General features: G+C 43.0%; 1 protein-coding gene across 1 annotated transcript in view; it reads left to right on the top strand.

Moving 5' to 3' along the window:
• FHDC1 (FH2 domain containing 1) overlaps nt 1–5,752 on the top strand; it is a gene marked incomplete at its 5' end in the record, with an annotated part of 31,284 nt that extends 25,532 nt beyond the window's left edge. The window contains one exon of the mRNA XM_083861024.1: nt 2,758–5,752. Within this exon, the coding sequence (XP_083717150.1) occupies nt 2,758–4,803 (2,046 nt within the window). The 3' untranslated portion in view covers nt 4,804–5,752. The remainder of the gene's footprint in view (nt 1–2,757) is intronic.
• Between the last annotated feature and the right edge of the window lie 10,735 nt (nt 5,753–16,487).

Genomic DNA, 16,487 nt, shown 5'->3' with positions numbered 1-16,487 from the left:
GCCTGAATCTGCACTAGCTCAGGCTCTCCACTGCCTTTCTTTACATGGCTAGAGGCACTTTACCAAGTAAAGTAAGGGCTGTGTATTCTGCTTTGTCCTTCCAAATGGTTTTTTGTGGGTAAAACTTAAGAAGTGAAAGAGGTTTATGACAGCAAGATCCCTTATCCCCAGTGTGAGCATTCATTCGCCGAGTACCCTTAATTGGTAAATAATTCAGGAAATGTATTAAGATGGAGGAGCAGTATTGGCATTTGTTACAGTTTTGGTTCAGCATAGTCTGTCTATTGTTACAGATATTTCTTAGATCTTAATAAATAGCATAAATTAGTTGGTTCAATGCCCTTTTGCAGTCTGCATTTGGCAGCACTTTTGATAAAAGCTTTTATTCAGAAAGAAGAGAACAGTCTCGATTCGGAGTGAGCTGACAGGATGTTCTGCTATTGTGCCTGTTGTACCATTAGTTTACCTAACCTTTACCACCCAAGACAACACGCAGTTACACGAGGGTGAACATTGCACAAATGTATAAAACCAAATGGTGATAGCTATTGCAGTCAGTTTAGCAAGAGGTGACTTCATCCATATTTTTTCAAATATTAGGGATTGAGGTTTTCATTCAGTCACATATTACAAGTGGTTGTTGGGTAGCTATGACTTTTGAGGTCCTCTCTCTGCAGTAAGCAGCTACACTCTAAAAAAATGGCAAGTTAGACTCTTGCTTGTGAATTTTGAGATGATTTGCTTGCTAACTGTGGATTGACTGTTGTTCCTACAAAATTAGCAGAACGATTTAGAATAAAAATGTCAGTTCTGACAAAAGAATGTGATGTGTAGACAGCACATCCAACAGTCTAAAAAGATGGCTTGTACCACAATGGCCATGTGCATATATTTCAAATGCTTAAACATTTTTTGAAATTTTTGACATGTCTAACTGTGTGCTGAAAATAGATTTTCATCTGAGTAAAATCTCCTAAAACTCCTTTTGGGTATGGTTAAAATATTCTTTTTCTAATGGTATTAATATCTACAACTATTTTTAGCCATTTCTCTTCACAGTGGTATATTTAAAGTAGAGCTTTAGCATTTCACAAGAATTCACTCTGTAATTCCATACCTGTGAAAGAAAGTTTCCGGCCAAACATTTTTCCTGAAATGCAAGTTTTTTTCTTTTTCCTTTCTTAGATGTTCAGGTTTCTTAGGTCTCTAATGCATCCTATCTTTCAGAGCCCAGTGTAGTCTCAAATCCACTTTAAGAGGTGTAGATTAATCCATTCATCACAAAGCATTAGGCTTTTGTTTACTGAAAGCTTTCAGGTGACTTTTTCTAGTGGTGCAGCTCTTCCGTTGTCACAACGGGAAGATTAAACTACAAAGAGCTTTAGACAAATAAAGGTGTGATTTTTTTTTTTTTTTTAAACAGTGTGTCATTGATTAGACCAGATTTAACAACATGCTGGAAAATCATGTAATTTTTGAATCCTCTGTAAAGACTAGCCTCTTCCCTTTTTCTTTTGCTACAGCTGTAATGGCTGCAACAAGCCAAGTTCTTCATTTCAGAAAGTAACCCAGAAAGTTCAACCAAAGGTGCAGTTAGATTAAATCTGAAGCCTAGAAGTAACAGTTAAAATGCTGATATTCACAGTAAATCACTGCTAATTATTTTAGTAAAAGGTGTTTTCTGTGCTGTCTTTCTAGTTCAAACTACCTTTTTATGGCTTCCTGAACCAAAATCCCTCAGCTTAGCTGCCAAAATCTCCATCCTACCCTGGCAGTCTCTGTACTACAGTTGCCAGTTTTTGAAACCAACAGTGATTATGAGATCCAAAATTGGAGTGAGACATTGATTGATGGTCCTTGAGTGGTGTCAGTTGATGTCTAAGTATCATGAGGCATTGTGTTAACTTTTCTATTTGCTTTTAATTAAGCAATATTTATTTTTAAAATTATTATTTAATAATAATTTTTAATATTGCAATTAAGCAATGCTGTTTCATGAAATTTTCAGTCTGTAATGTTAGAGAAAGGTATCACTGTGTAGAAGTTGGACTTGCTGAGGAACAATTGCATTTTCAGTAAGGTGGGCTGGAAAAAACACATTGGCTGTGTGCTGGTTAGACAAGTTAGTCTTAAAATATGAATGTAAAGATTAGGTAGAGGTTTACTAACCTGGTAAAACTGCCACCTTTAAACTTAGTGAGGACTTGATGCTCTCCGTCTTGCATCTGGAACTCTTTGGCTTGGCTGAAGGGTGGTTGGGCACTGGAACAGCTCCCCAGGGAAGAGGTCATGGCATCAAGCCTGATAGAGTTCAGGAAGTGTTTGGACAATGCTCTCAGGCACATGGTGTGACTCTTGGGGATGGTCCTGTCCAGGGCAAGGAGTTGAATTCAGTGATCCCTGTGGTTCCCTTCCAACTCAGCATATTCTGTGATTCTAAGATGTGACATCTCCTTGGATTTGATGGGTCAAATTGTTTTTGCAAGGTCTGGTGCATTTTTTTTGCGTACGCTAACCGGATGGATGTGTTGTCCCATTAGTCATGCAGGGAGCTGCTCTCCATAGGGGTAATGGTTGCAGGCTGTGGTTGCTGCAGTGATTTCATGCCCGTGTATGTGTTGGAGGCTGGGAGCGGGTGATAGCAGTAGGAACTAACTTCAGTGGGAAGAAATTAAGAGAGAGAGGAAGGAGTGTGTCTTGTTCTTATGCATCGGACACTGTCCTCTGAGACATGTATTTGTGATTTTCCTCCTTCAGGAGAATAGGGAACGAGAGATCCAGGAACTTCATAGTCTGCAAAGGCGAAAGGAGCTGGAGGAGAAGCGTCGATCCTGGGCAGCTGGAGAGCTTGGGAGCTTTGGGCGGAGCAGCAGTGAAAATGATGTAGAGATGTTGGCTAAAAACGGACTTGGAGAATTTCTTCCCTTCTTGCAGCAGAGGCCTCAAAGCCCTTTGTACAGAAACACAAATTCCAGACGCTCTCGACTTTCTTTGGGGGTGACTGCAGACAGGGAGTTGCAGAGTTTCCTGGAAATCTCAAAAGATGAGGATCCAAACAAGTTTAACAGCCTTCCCCGTGCAAACACCCGACAAGCAAGACCAAATGCAGCCTGGACAGAATCCAAAGACACAAGAGATCTCAATTTAAATAACTTGCACTTACACCAACAGTCTGAAATGGAAGTGAAAAGTGGTGGCCCTGTGCAGGTGTCTCCAGCTCAGCCCAGTCACCTCAGTGGCTCAGCTGGTCCAGGTGCTCATTACTCACAGAGGAGCACTGACTACAACTTGCACACTTCCAACGTGTCCTGTGAGGAGTCCACAGATATAAATGCTCTGGCCCTTGCATTTGAGGAGCGTGAACTTGTTAAAGGGTTGCGTAAGTTTGATATTCAAGGAGCAAAGCCTACAGAAGATGCACCTTTATTATATTTAGAGGATGCTGGTGGGACAGACCTGGAGACTCTAGATGATCTAAGCTTTCATTCCCTGAGCACTGCTGATGACGAGCTGCCTCCAGCTTGCCGAAGTTCCAGAGAGGCCCACGACCATCAAGCCAAGGCAGTGGGTTGCAAGAATGAAGCTTTAGAGCCCAACAGCAGCAGCCTTACGTCTATGGATACAAGTGTTTCAGGAAGTAGGGAAGATGGGCCAGTGTGCTACATGTCAGATACTACAACTGATTGTTCTTTGACATTGGACTCTGAAGAGGGAAATGATTTTAAAGCAGCAGGCAACGAAATAAGAAGTGAGACTGGCAAAGCATGCTCTTCTGGCAGTGATGCTCAGAACAAGGCTAGATCTTTCTTCTCAAACCTGAATTCCACTGCTGACAAGGACCTGTCTCTTCACACTTCTGCCAATGATAAGGATGATGCTGATAGCAAGCACACTCTTCCTAAAGAAAAACCCATAAAAAATAAAGATCTAGTAGGACCAAAGACAAATGCACTAAAAGATCGATCTCCAAGCTCCACAAAATCCAGTGGCACTCGGCCTAGCCACACAGCTCCTTCCAGACCTGTCAGAACTTTGAATGCCTCTGAGAACGAAAGTATGCGGAAGGTGGTGCCTATTTCTCGGTCAAACAGGGCACCCAGCAGTGTGAAAAAGCCAGAAGCCAAGCCAGCCCTTCGTGAAAGCAGTACAGTGGAAAGTCGGCTGTCCCATCGCAACTCCGTCCGAGGCACAACAGACACGCTCCCAAGAAGTCCCTACAGGCACAGCATGTCAGTAGAAGAGCCAAAGTTACGAAGGGGCACTGTCACCTCAAGCAGTGCTCATTTCGAGAGAGACAAAGGAGCTGCCAGAAAACCAATCTCTAAACCCATTAGGAATAGTGTCAAATCAAAGACAGATGAAACAAAGATGTGTCGCTCCAGCGTAAAACCTCAGACCTCTGCAGATGACACCAAGGTTGCCACAGTCAGTATTCCCAAAGCACCACCTGCTGTCCCAAACTTTGCAAGGAATACAGTGGCCTCTTCTTCAAAGCGTGCAAAAGTGGATCTATCCAGCTCGTCCAGACCACCGCCCATCACAAGGTCTGTGTCCCAGAGGCTGCCTAAAGTGAAGCCAGCAGCGACCTCTGATGATCCAAATCCAAAGGAGAACAGCATGAGTACCTTAAAGAGAGCAAATAGTGCCAGAGTGGTTGGAAGAACCATCCTGCAGGGAGAAGCTGTCAGCACAAAAGCAGAGCCTGCACCAAAGGAACAGGGAACAGAGGAACAGGCATCTCTTAAACTGAAGGATGCAAACCGAACGACAATTGGTAAAATACTGAAGCCATTGTTGAAATAAGGGAGAGAGGGGTTTTTTAACCTTGGAATGTGAACACTTGTCTAAGCACTGGATGTCTGTGTAGTGAAATTCCTTAAAACAGTAACCTTGCCAATGCATGGCATCATGTGCTTATTGAAGTACAGCACACTGTTGGAAAAGGGCAAGTAGCTGTGTTCTGGTCTAAATCCTTTTTTATGAATTTGAATGTATTTAAAGCTACTGTGATGGAATGTGAGCAGAACAACAAATCTTCGCATTTGTGATAAAAAAAGTTACCAAAGCCAAAAAGTTTTAAGAAGTTTTACCTACATGAATGAAATGAGATGAAACACTTTGTGACAGAAAACATGGATTAAGGCCAGTTTTTTTTGTGTACATAAGATTCTTCCTAGGACTCAAGCCTTTGTGCTTGTTGGTTTCTTATTTGATGTCAAAATGAATACTGTGGAACAGTACTGAAATGAACTTAGGTGATTGTGCTTTCCATTGCTTTCAATTCCTTGGATTAGGGAACTATTTTTGCCTGTTGCAAAGTCCATTGCTGGCAATTGGACAGACTGGGAACTGCTGGCCAAAAAATTGTAAAACAAGACGTTTTCTGTTTGTGGCTGTCTTTAACCTCCCTGAAGAATTTATAGCATGTTTTATGAATGTGTATGTGTGTCTGGGGAAGGCTTTCTGCTGGGCAGGAGGCTTGTTCTCCAAGAATGTGGCAGCATTGTCTTGCATGCACAAGTGGATATGGCTGGTGCTGCATTGGATAGCACAGCTGGAGGCTGTGCCTGTTGGAAGGGCCATTGGCATGATGACTACTCCTGACTTGTTTTGATCACAAGCAAACTTGCCAGCTTTTGGTCATACAGAAGTGCCATATATTTATGATACATATCAGGATGTTTGCAGTTCAGCTCTTGAAGGCTGCAATGTAGTGCCGAGCACTTTCTTACCATTCCATGTTTCCACTGGTTTGTACACTACCAAACTACTTGAATGTTGCAATGGCTCTGATTGAGCCATTAGTTTCCCTGCCTCCTCCTCCTCCACTCCTTCTCCTTGTCAACAAGAATATTTAGCATGAAACACAGAGCTTACGCATGACAATGTTTTTGTAGAGTTCTTTGGTTGCTTCAAATGTGGTTTTTAATGTTTAAAGACTCTAAAGGAATTAAACTAGCATTTGATAAGCTTTTTGCAAAGTAAAAATGCCCATTTTTTTCCTGGAGATATAAATTTTAACCTCTGTCGGACTAAGATACAGAGAATGAGGGAAAACTCTTTCAGCATGCTGTGCATCTTCCCAAGAGAAATGTATTTAGGATAGGGGAAGTGCTGTTCTCCTAAGCATTTTGTTTAAAGAATTGCCTTTTATTCATTTATGAATGAAGCCTCATATAATAATAAAATAAAAAACAAATGGGAAATCTCTTTGGACGAGTGGCATTGACATACTAGTGCTAGATCTGTTTGTCTGCTCTATCCCTCCATGCTGGGAGAGCATAATTCAGTGAGAATGAGCTCACATGCTTCTCACGGGCTGGTATCAGGAACAGCTAACTTTGAGGTTTGAATCTGGCAAGGGGCCTTTAGCTCCTCCCACATACCAGCCAATCTTGATGCAGACATCATACCCAAACACCATAAAGTATTGCACAGGGCCTTTTGTTTGAGTCTGTCCCACAAGGAGAATTTATAGAGCCCACTTTTCTGCAAGGGCAAATATTTTGCTTTTTTGGATAAGCTTTTTGGATACTGCCTCCACTGTGGGTTGGATACAAAAGCATCTACCTTCTTACTTGTATCTATGTAGATGTATGCACATCTGCAAGAGCAGATGATTGACTTTTTTCCTTTTTTTTTTTTTAAGAAACCAACAGATTTTATTGGTAGCAAGCTTGAAAAATAATTTAAATGTGTTTGGAACATGTAAATAAATTTCTATGAATATGCGTAAAAGAAAACTGACTGTATTTAATGGAACATTTATACATTTCGGAGTAACTTGGTAGTTTAATAAAGTTCCCATTTACTGGGTATGAAGTTTGTACTTTCTCCTTCCTTTTACACTCTTGGCTTTGGTCCTGGAGGTCTCAAGCAACTGAGTCTGGGTGACTGTGGGAAGGACTCCACAGCAGAAATTGTGGTGTTTAAAATCCTGGGTTTGTTTTTATATTGAGGCATGCAGTTGAACTTCAGTCTCTAAACATTTCTGGGTTGAGACTTTCTGCACAGTTTTGGTTATAACATGGAAGGCATTAGATGGTAGATGCAGCACTTTGTGTACACACTGTATGTTGGGGCCAAGACAAATGTTCATGGCACTAACAAGTCTGGATCTGTCACTATCTTCATGCCTTTGAGCTTAGCACACTTTATTGAGAAATTCTGGTCTACATCTCCCAGGACTGTGGAAATACAGAACAGCCTGTTTTGCAGGAGCAGGTGGTGACTTTTGCACTGCAATTGTGAATTTTTCAGTTTTGTCTCATTCTCCCATTATTTTTCCTTCTTTATTGCATACGAAAGAACATCTATTCAGCAGGAAAAAAGCAAAATCCAGCCAGCCTCCTTGTCCTCAGGGAACACTTCCTCCTCTCTGCTATGGAAATGATTTCTGGACTGGAATTGCTGCTTTTTGCAAACTTGTTTAGCCCCTGACTTTTCTAGTTTGGTGAGTGTCTCTCCCTGTTTGGAGTGGCAAGCACCTGCTGTCTGCCAGTGCTGAGTGACGGCTGCTGGTGGAATCTACGTGGGAAAGCCCTCAACCATTGAAAGGTGTGTCTCAAAAGTTTGCTTTTTTAAACTTCGTTTTTATGTCAAAAGGGTTTATAATTACCAATTCATTATTTAAACTACCAGGTGTCAGAGACAGCGATGGTTAAATTTCCCATGTCATACAATTTTCCCGAAGGCTAGCAGGGCACGGCACTCGCCTGGTTGCAGTTGGCTTTCAAGAACTGAGACCTTGTCTCCTGCTTTGTTCTACTGAGTCCCTGATACTTCTGACTGTGACCAGCATGCATCAATCTCCTCTGGTCCCTACTGAGGTGACAGTGAAGTGGGGGAGCCCACAGGACCATGAGGGGAATTTGGAGCTGTGGAGCTGGTGAAGATTGAGAGATAGAGGGAAGCTGTGGGAGTAAGAGGTGCTGATTCATACTTGGAGGAATTTAATATTCACATCTCATGTGGGAACTGCATACAAATGAGGGGCTCAGTGGATCCCTCATTACAACAGCTCATTAAATTATCAAGAAAGACAGAAAGGCTTCCCATCACACCTCCCACAGTGTACAAGCCTGGACTATGTCATTCAAAATAACCCATCAGTATCTTCCTGATCTTGGGGTCCATCTGTGTGGATGGAGGCAGACAGCCACACACTGGCTCCTGCCTAACCCTTCCTGGAGGTGTTCCCTGGGCACTGACCCTGAGCTGCCAGCCCGGGGCTGTCACTGCACATCCTCCCGGGCTCAGTGCCTCCGGCTGGGCTGCACTGCCAGCACTGCCCGGAGCCCCAACTGCGTGTGAGAACGTAATCCCTGTGAGAGAGGCCCAGCTAAACACTGCTCCTTTCAGATTTGGCTGCACAATGTTTTCCATTAACATGATACATGCTGTTTACATCCTCCTGCCGCCAGTGCCAGAGATAACTGCCTTGGGAACAGCTCCCTACAGGTATTGTTAACAGCTGCTGGAAACAAAGGAGTTTGTTTTAGACACGTCACTATCTAAATAGCCAAAAATACGTTACTTTTTTATTACTTGTAAGCTGATATTAAAAAAATCTGTCATGTTCCCCTGGTTGAAAGATGCTTTCTGGAAATCTTGTATACTGTTAAAACTGGCAGTTGAGGAAGTATCTGTGCTAGTCTAAAAGAAAGTGACGCTGAGGCAAAGGACACGCGAAGGTACTTGCTGCAAGGTGTGTTATTGGCACTACCAGCATCAAATGCTTCTACTCAGAAAAAATTGTTTCAAGCCAGGGGTTGTTCCTTGCCATATAAGTGCTTTCCATGCCTTTTCAGCCTGAAGGCTGAGGTTGCAGGATAGGCACTGATTGCCTCAGCTGGCAACTTGCTCTGATTTGAAACAAACAAACAAACAAAAATCCTCAATCTGCAGTTGCTGATGTCCTAACTTTCAGCATTGAAGCACTGGAGATATGAGCAGGTTGACTTTAGTGGTGGTGTTTAGGATGAGGTTGGCAGTGGCTGAGCAAATGCTCAGCAAGGGTGGCCTTGTGTGCATGGAGGGGAGAGAGTTACATGAATTTCTATGACTGTTCACACCATCTGAAGCAGACAGACTCCCTTTGAACAGAGATGTGCCTCTTCTGCTTTTGATCAGGTCTGAACAATAGCTCCTTGTTTGTCCTATTCTATCCTTCCTTGTTGGGAAGAGGAGGGGAAAAAAGGCAAGAAACTTTGATGCTTCCTCGTGGGTCAAGTGGAGTAAAGATATAAACTCTACCTACTTTGGTTTTTGTCTTTTTTAAACAATAGGACTTTGACTCATAAATAGACCTGTGAGCTTCAAATAACACTCTGGGCACAGGGGCAGCAGATATTTTCAGTGGTTGCAGCGATCCAGCAGCAAAATAAGCATAAAAGCAAAAACTCTGTTTAGTTCCAGAGTACATCCCAGTGATTGTTTCCTCTTCTCTGAAAACAAACTCTTAGCAACTGAACCCAGATAATGTTCATTTGGGTACCCAATGAAGAGAGGAGCTGGCTAGAAAATATTTGATCCCACTTCTAAATAATTGTTCACAATTCGTTTTATTTCCCTTTATTTTTTCATTTCTTTGTCAATAGAAGTAAAAAGGTGACCTTCAAGAAAGAGCAGTAAAACAGGGCTGAGGGATACAAAGCTACTCTCACCTTCACTTCCCTGGTGCTTGCTCCTCATGGTCCTTTTCTGTAGGTTTGGGGAAACAGATTAATTGACTCTAGGTGCACTTTTGGTAGATTCTTCAAAAGAGTAAGATTTTACATCTTTCAGGTGGGTTAGCACAAGTTATGGGAAGGAACTAAATATGTATCTATGGTGGATATGTGCTCATTTGGTGATAGGAATTACTGAAGCTCAGTAACTAGTGTGTGCTTCATAGGGAAAAGTGCATAAGGAAGGAAGTGACAGTGGCAACAACAAATAGGCACAAGTGGAGACAAGTGTCCAGAACCCTTCCAGGTCCCTTTCTGTCTGCTGTTTCTGGCAACAACTCTAGGGTTTAAACCACAGTCTCCAGGAGAAACCAGGACTCCTCTGTGCCTAACTCCGCTGAATCACTGCAGAAAGCAATTGCCTGAGAACTGCTGGAGTCTCTTGAGTTCTGGGGCTGAAAATAGGACACGTTGCTAACTTCATGCTTTGCTTTCTGCTGTTTTTCACGCAGCATTTTAAACTGATACAGACGTATTCCCTATACAAATCTTTAATCCCTCTTGTTAGGAAGAAAAATGGGTGTAAATGTGGTTTTGATTTTTTCCCCACCCTTTTACAGCTGTATTTGCCCCTATATATCCCATGACTGCTTCTTCCCACTTCTGTTTCCTCTGTTATAGTTTTCTATCTTCCTCTTAAATTTTCCATCATCTGTTAATAACTCATCCCTCTCTTAATCTTATTTTCACGTGGCAGACTTTCTATACTCTTCCATTTGCTTCATCCTCCTGTCTCTCTGTTTCTGGATTCCAGTGGCTGTTTTGCTCCATCGCTTTCTTCTTTCTGCCAGTGAGCCCTTCTCAAACGTCTGTCTGCAAAATCTGCAAACTGAGACTTTTTGCTGCCAGATTCCAGTAAGGTGTGGGAATAGAGGAACAAAATTAACTCAGGCTTTTAAGGCTTGCATGTCTGTATTTTCAGAGCTGGGGGAGGCCCTTAACGTAGGTCACCCCCTGCGCCAAGGAGCTTATGAGGGAGCTGAAATTCTGAGCACATGTGGTGATTTTGCAGAGGTGGGTGAGGAAAGTCTGTTCAAATAAAGGTGTGACTAATTTAGCTTTGCAGTGTCTAAAAAGCCCTAATGAAAGACTGTCAACGACAGCTTCAAAAGCCATTTGGTGAAGTGATTTCTAACCCCACCCATAGTCTTGGTACGGAGAGCAAATACATTTGTCCTGCCAGTTTGGAGCTGCTTCCCTGTGCACCAGAGCAAAATAATTGTATTACTGTTCCTTACATTTGCACATTTTCGTGTATGGAAAAGCTTAGTATGGACTAAAGCTTCAGGATATTTTGGGTTTCTCTGATAGGGTAAAGACAACAACCTTTTTATAAGAGCACATGAAAGCTCTTGAAGAATGTATACTCCATTTTCCTTCTGCTGGAAGTAACTAATCACTATGTGGAAGGGAGAGCACTTGGAAGACATGCATAGTATATTCATACCATAAGCACTGCTTACTGCTGCAAGCACTTGGTGCTCACATGCATTCTTTCTAAAAAGAACAAAATCCTGTTTAAGACACTCTTTCCTCCTAGGGTTACAGCCTAAACAATTGAGTAATTGAGCTGAGAAGGCATCTGCAGAGGCCGCCCAGCCCAGCCCAGCCTCCTGCTCCAAGAAGAGTTAACTTTACATAGGTCACTTTGCTGAGGGCCATAGGGTGTTGTTCTTAGCAAAAAGTAGTTATAAGAGGGAGGAGTATGATTTTGCTACTGAAATAAGAGTTCTGAAGATGGGAAAACCCTAAGGAAAATGCTAGTCTTCTGTAGGCTATGGCTTGAAAGCTGGGAATATATTGCAATTTTTAATGGTAGCCTGTCTAAGGTGTCTGATGGTGATGTGAAGTCAGTAAAGCAAGTAAAGACAGGAGCTTGGCAAGAAATGTGAGAGAAAACTCAAAAGCAGCAGGCAAACTACTGAATGCAAGAAAGAAGTTTGTAGCTTAAGGGACACCAGAGGTAAAAAAAGAACACTGAAAATTGCAAAGACTTGTGGGAATGGTGGACTTTTGTAGTTTGGATAAAGAGAGAGGAGGAGAGGTGAGAGATGCTCACTAGCCAGGCCCAGCACTGTTAACCTGAGCACAGATGAATGTGGACAGGTGCTGGCAGTGCCAAAATCAATCTGTGGGAAACTGAGGAATGACCTTTATGTGCTCAACAGCTCAACCTTTCCTGGCAGAGGTTTGCTTACACTCTTCTTAAAGGAATTAAGGACCAAATGGAATAGTAAGTTACAGTAAGTGTTCCCAATGACTAACTTGTGTCCTGCAGGATGGGATGCCTCTTTTTGCACACACTGTTAAGCAGCAAGTCTCTTGACAAATGTGATACTTCTGATGCTTGTTTTTTCTTGCAGTGTGGCTTTATGAATGAAACCAGCACCCTCACACTTATAGTACAGCGCTGTGGTCATCCCAAGTAGTACAAATACTCGTATGGAGTGTGCAAAACAGCAGCTACCCAGGAAACCTAGAAATCTAGGAAATATTTTTACATTACTGCAAAGTACTGCCTGAGTTACTGTAAGGGATTTGATGCAATTTGTTGCCAGAGAAACTCAATTGGATGGAGCATGGGCTGGATCATCTAGCAGCTTTGATGGTGCTTTTAGTGGCCTCTGCAAAATATGAGACTGGTTCAGACCCCAGTAGAGATGGTCCCAGATCAGAATTCATGCTCTGAAGGATCTCATATTGAGTAAGGCAGCAAAGGAGATGGTAGTAGGGAGAATGTGAATTGCACAAGTCAAATCTTAACCCCTGCCTTCTCTGTGTGTACCTTGCAGTAGGAATGTAACCAATTTTCACTGACTACTTGGATCTACTAAACAATATAACCACCAAATCAGACTCTGCAAAACAATTTAAGGTGAGCTGCCAACTGAAGATATGGCACAAAGGCTGTGGGTGAGGTGCTGGTAAGGGAAGCTCTTTAAACAATTGTGAGGAATATTTCTGAAATCTTGGTCTGTTCCTCATCTGTACAACAAGCAAAGAAGCAAGGCCACTGGGCACAGCCCTTCGGCCATGGGGTCCCAGAGGTTGTGGTGTCCCCAACCCTGCACAAAGACACTATCTGAAATAATGTGAAATGTGGCATAAGTAACCCGTGGGAGAAGGCCATATGGACATACAGCAAGAGACGTTTTGTAATTATGGAAGCAACCAACAATATTAAAAAGACCATAAAGCAGAGATTTGCAAGAATGTATAGCTTGAAAATTCAACATGAATTGGCAGTGGGTTCCATGACTAATCACAGAGGTCCATTGTATGATCGAGTTTAAACTCTTGTTCAATGAAAGTACTTCTCTGAATAAGTCTCATTTAAAGTACAGTAAATATCTCTGAATAAAATGTCCAGCCTTAATATACAACATTTTAAATGACAGAGAAACCACCACAGCCTTTGGTAAATAGTTTGAACACATAATCACGCTCTCTGTTTAAAACTGTGATAGGATTTCTAGCACAAATTAATCGGGGTGGAGTGTCTAATTGCTGGTAACTGTATCTGTTACAATGTTGTATGCCAAACTGGCAAACTCTTATTATCATATTTCTGCTTGATTAAGCCTTTGCAGGGAAAGAGTTGTGATTTCTCTCACTGAGGGTCCACAGCAGTTCTGGGGCCAGCCCATGCTCCAGGGACAGTGCAGGGTGTGGAAACACTTGGGAGATGGAGTCCCAATGTGCTCCTACTGCCAAGCTGAGATGGGGGAACCTTGTTCTCAGCAGGCTGTGGTGACTTTTGGCGTTGGGGGCACTGTTGCTGCTCACAGGCCTCGGGCTGGTCCCCCCTCAGCTCCCTGCAGTCAGAGGCTGCCATGGGATAACAGCTCTGGCTGGCAGGGTGCTGCCTGCCTGCTGGCCTTGGGGAGACCCACAGGAACAATTTAGAAACCTGTTCAGCAGAGTGAAGTTTGACGGCAAAGTTAAGTAGAAGCTCTGGGAGGTTGGATCTGTGTTTCCTGCATAGGTTTCCCAAAACCACTCTAGGTAACCCAAGTTCAGTCTCTGTTGCATTAAAAATGTGCCTAACAAAATGGACTTGTTTCAGAAATACACAATAGTTGTGTCTAAAAGGTTATTTAACCAGGCATCCACTATCTGGCCAGTTAGAGTCCTCATGCTTCTGGAAATCCCCAGGGCTGTCTTTGGCCAGACCTGCTGTACTTGCTGTTCCTTCCTCCCTGATGGGGACAATGTGGATGCTGACAAACCCTATGACTTTCCCTTCTGTTGTCTTCTGCAGCTGGCCTGCAGCTCTTTGGCCCTATCCTCCTGTTCCTAAGCAAGGAATATATATTTTTGAGTAAACCTCTCTCCCTTCCCCTTGAGACTGTGTTGAGCATTCTGTAATTAAGGAGACAGTGGTAAAATCTAATGACTCATTTACTGAAATCATTTTAAAAGGGACCTCTGGCTCTGTCCCCTCTTCTCCTGGGTTTCCTTCTCTCCGTCCCTTCCGTGAAAGCTGATGAGAAACCTTGAGCTATCCTACAGGTTAAATGGCAGCTAAGCCACTTGCTTCTCAATTGACCATTTGTTGACGATTTTCTTCTATTTTAAGGGTGCATTTAAGAAGAGAGGACTATTTTTTTCCTTTCCTTTCCTTTTTCCCCCAGTCTTTTAACATTTTTTGGGGGGCAGACCTGAGCTGTGCTACTCCCCGATCACTCCCGTTCCCCGTGCCATGGAAATGAAACGTCTCCAAGTTGAGCACAACACGTTTGCCACAGTGCCTCAAGATGACTATAAAACAGGTGGCCTCATCTCAGGTCGTTCTCCTTTATTGATGTTATTGCAGAGTGCTGTGCTATGGCAACCAAAGGAGTTGCACCCTCTGGAGCCGGAGTGCTGTTCGGGACCAGCCCTGCTGCAGCCGGCGCCCTGCCAGCGCGGGTGTTTATCCAGCACTGCCGTGAGTCACGGGGTGCCATGCTCCACCAAAGCCACCTCCAGCAGCCTCCCCATGAATCACTGCAGCCTGAGAGGACTTGCAACAATTCCTGGGCCACCAGAAGGATGATCTCATTGCCTGCTGAGTGGAATAAGGATAAAGTCACGTGGAACTCTGCTCCTGGAGCCAGGAACATGGCATCCCAGCAAAGAGATTTCAGGTGACCTAATCGGGCATGTGATTCAGCGTTACAGGACCAAACAGGGCAAAGATCCTTCTCACAGGGAAGGAAGGAAGGAAGGTACTGCAGAACACAATTAATTTGAGGTGACTTTCATAATAAAACTTGTAAGGCAAGAAGGAATGATTATGGCTCAGGGTCTAGAAGGACTTAGCCTTAAGCGATTCTCTTTGCATTGACTGTTTTTGTCTCCCTTTTTGATTCTCCAAGTGGTATTGCCTGGTATTGCCTATTCCAAGTGATCACAACATGAAGTCTGATGATGTAATCTTTACACACTGTGTCCAGCCCATGGAGCTGAGTTACTGCGATACTGGTTCACTCACTTGCCAAACCCAGCTGAAGGATTTACTTGAGCTTTTCTCTAGCTGAAATAAAATGATTTTGCCTCTTCTAAAACTTAATTTGTGGCAGTTTTCCATTTCAACTGGACTTGTTGTTATTTTCAAGAAATTGCTGGTTTCTGAGCAGGCATCAAGTGGTCTTTTCTGATTTCAAATGTAAAAATAATAACCCTTTGCTCCTTTTTGTAGGACAAATCTTTAAATGCTATGAAAAGTGCTAGTTATTTTAAATGCATGGACTTCTAAAATCAAAACCAATGCAAAAAATTGGTAACATTTAAAAAACCATCTTGAAATTGTAAAAGGCTGGTAATTTTACAAGAATTTAAAATCAACTCTTTCTTTTGGTTAAGAAAGGTTGGGAGGATGGATTTCATGAAGATGGAATTTGCATCTATGACAATTAGGTAGGTCAAAGCTGCTTCTTGCCGCTTTGTCAGTTGGAGTTCAGATCTCAGGAGAAAGTGGAGGAAATTTATTCCCAGAGATCCCTGGGGTTTCAAGGTGCTACATCTGCTGGCTCCAAAGTATGTGTGGGAAGCCAGTGGGCTGTAGCAAGGAGCAGTCAGCAGGGCTCAACTCCTGCAAATATTTATTCCTTCAACTGTGAGTGTTGGCCATCATCCCTCTTCCTGGGTAAGGCATCCCCACGTGTTGGTGGTAATTGGATAGTGCTGACAATCCCCAAAGTGATATTTCAGCAGCTGCTTTCCATTCCTTGACTCTGTTAGGTGTATGTTGGTGGCTAACCACGTGTAACAGCATGGGTTAGATAATGAAATAGTTCGGGTAAGCACTGATAGAACTCAAGAAAATGATCCCAGAAGGGACTCCCTCACTGTCGACCATCAAACACCACCACCCAGCTCACATCCATTAATTTTCCCTTCTCCAAGCCTGGTGTTGTCTTGTGTCACAGAAAAGCCTTGTGAAAATCTCAGCTGAGGATAAATGTGGTGGTCCTCAGCAGCAGGTTGGGCCAATGCTATCAAGCACCACAGCTGAAATACTTGTCAGAATTCGCCTGCTATGTTTTTCTCTTCTGTTCAGCTTCTGGTTTCAACATTTGTCAACCTTATGGCAGCCTGATTGCTTAGTTGGTAAAAGGGATGAGCTGTTATATTAGAACAAAGAAGCCTGTGAGATGCACTGCATGACCTGGGAATCTCTCTAATGATTTTGTAGGTAAGATGGAAGCTATCAAGTAAAAGACTCTTTACCTTTCCCCGGAGGGCTACTTTGCTGGAGAGGGGTGCATCTGAGCA

This window comes from Zosterops lateralis (genome assembly GCF_965231275.1).
Source record: "Zosterops lateralis genome assembly, chromosome: 5".
NCBI lineage: Eukaryota > Metazoa > Chordata > Aves > Passeriformes > Zosteropidae > Zosterops > Zosterops lateralis.
Note: the sequence above shows the minus strand (reverse complement) of the source record. Positions and strands in the feature narration are given on the sequence as shown.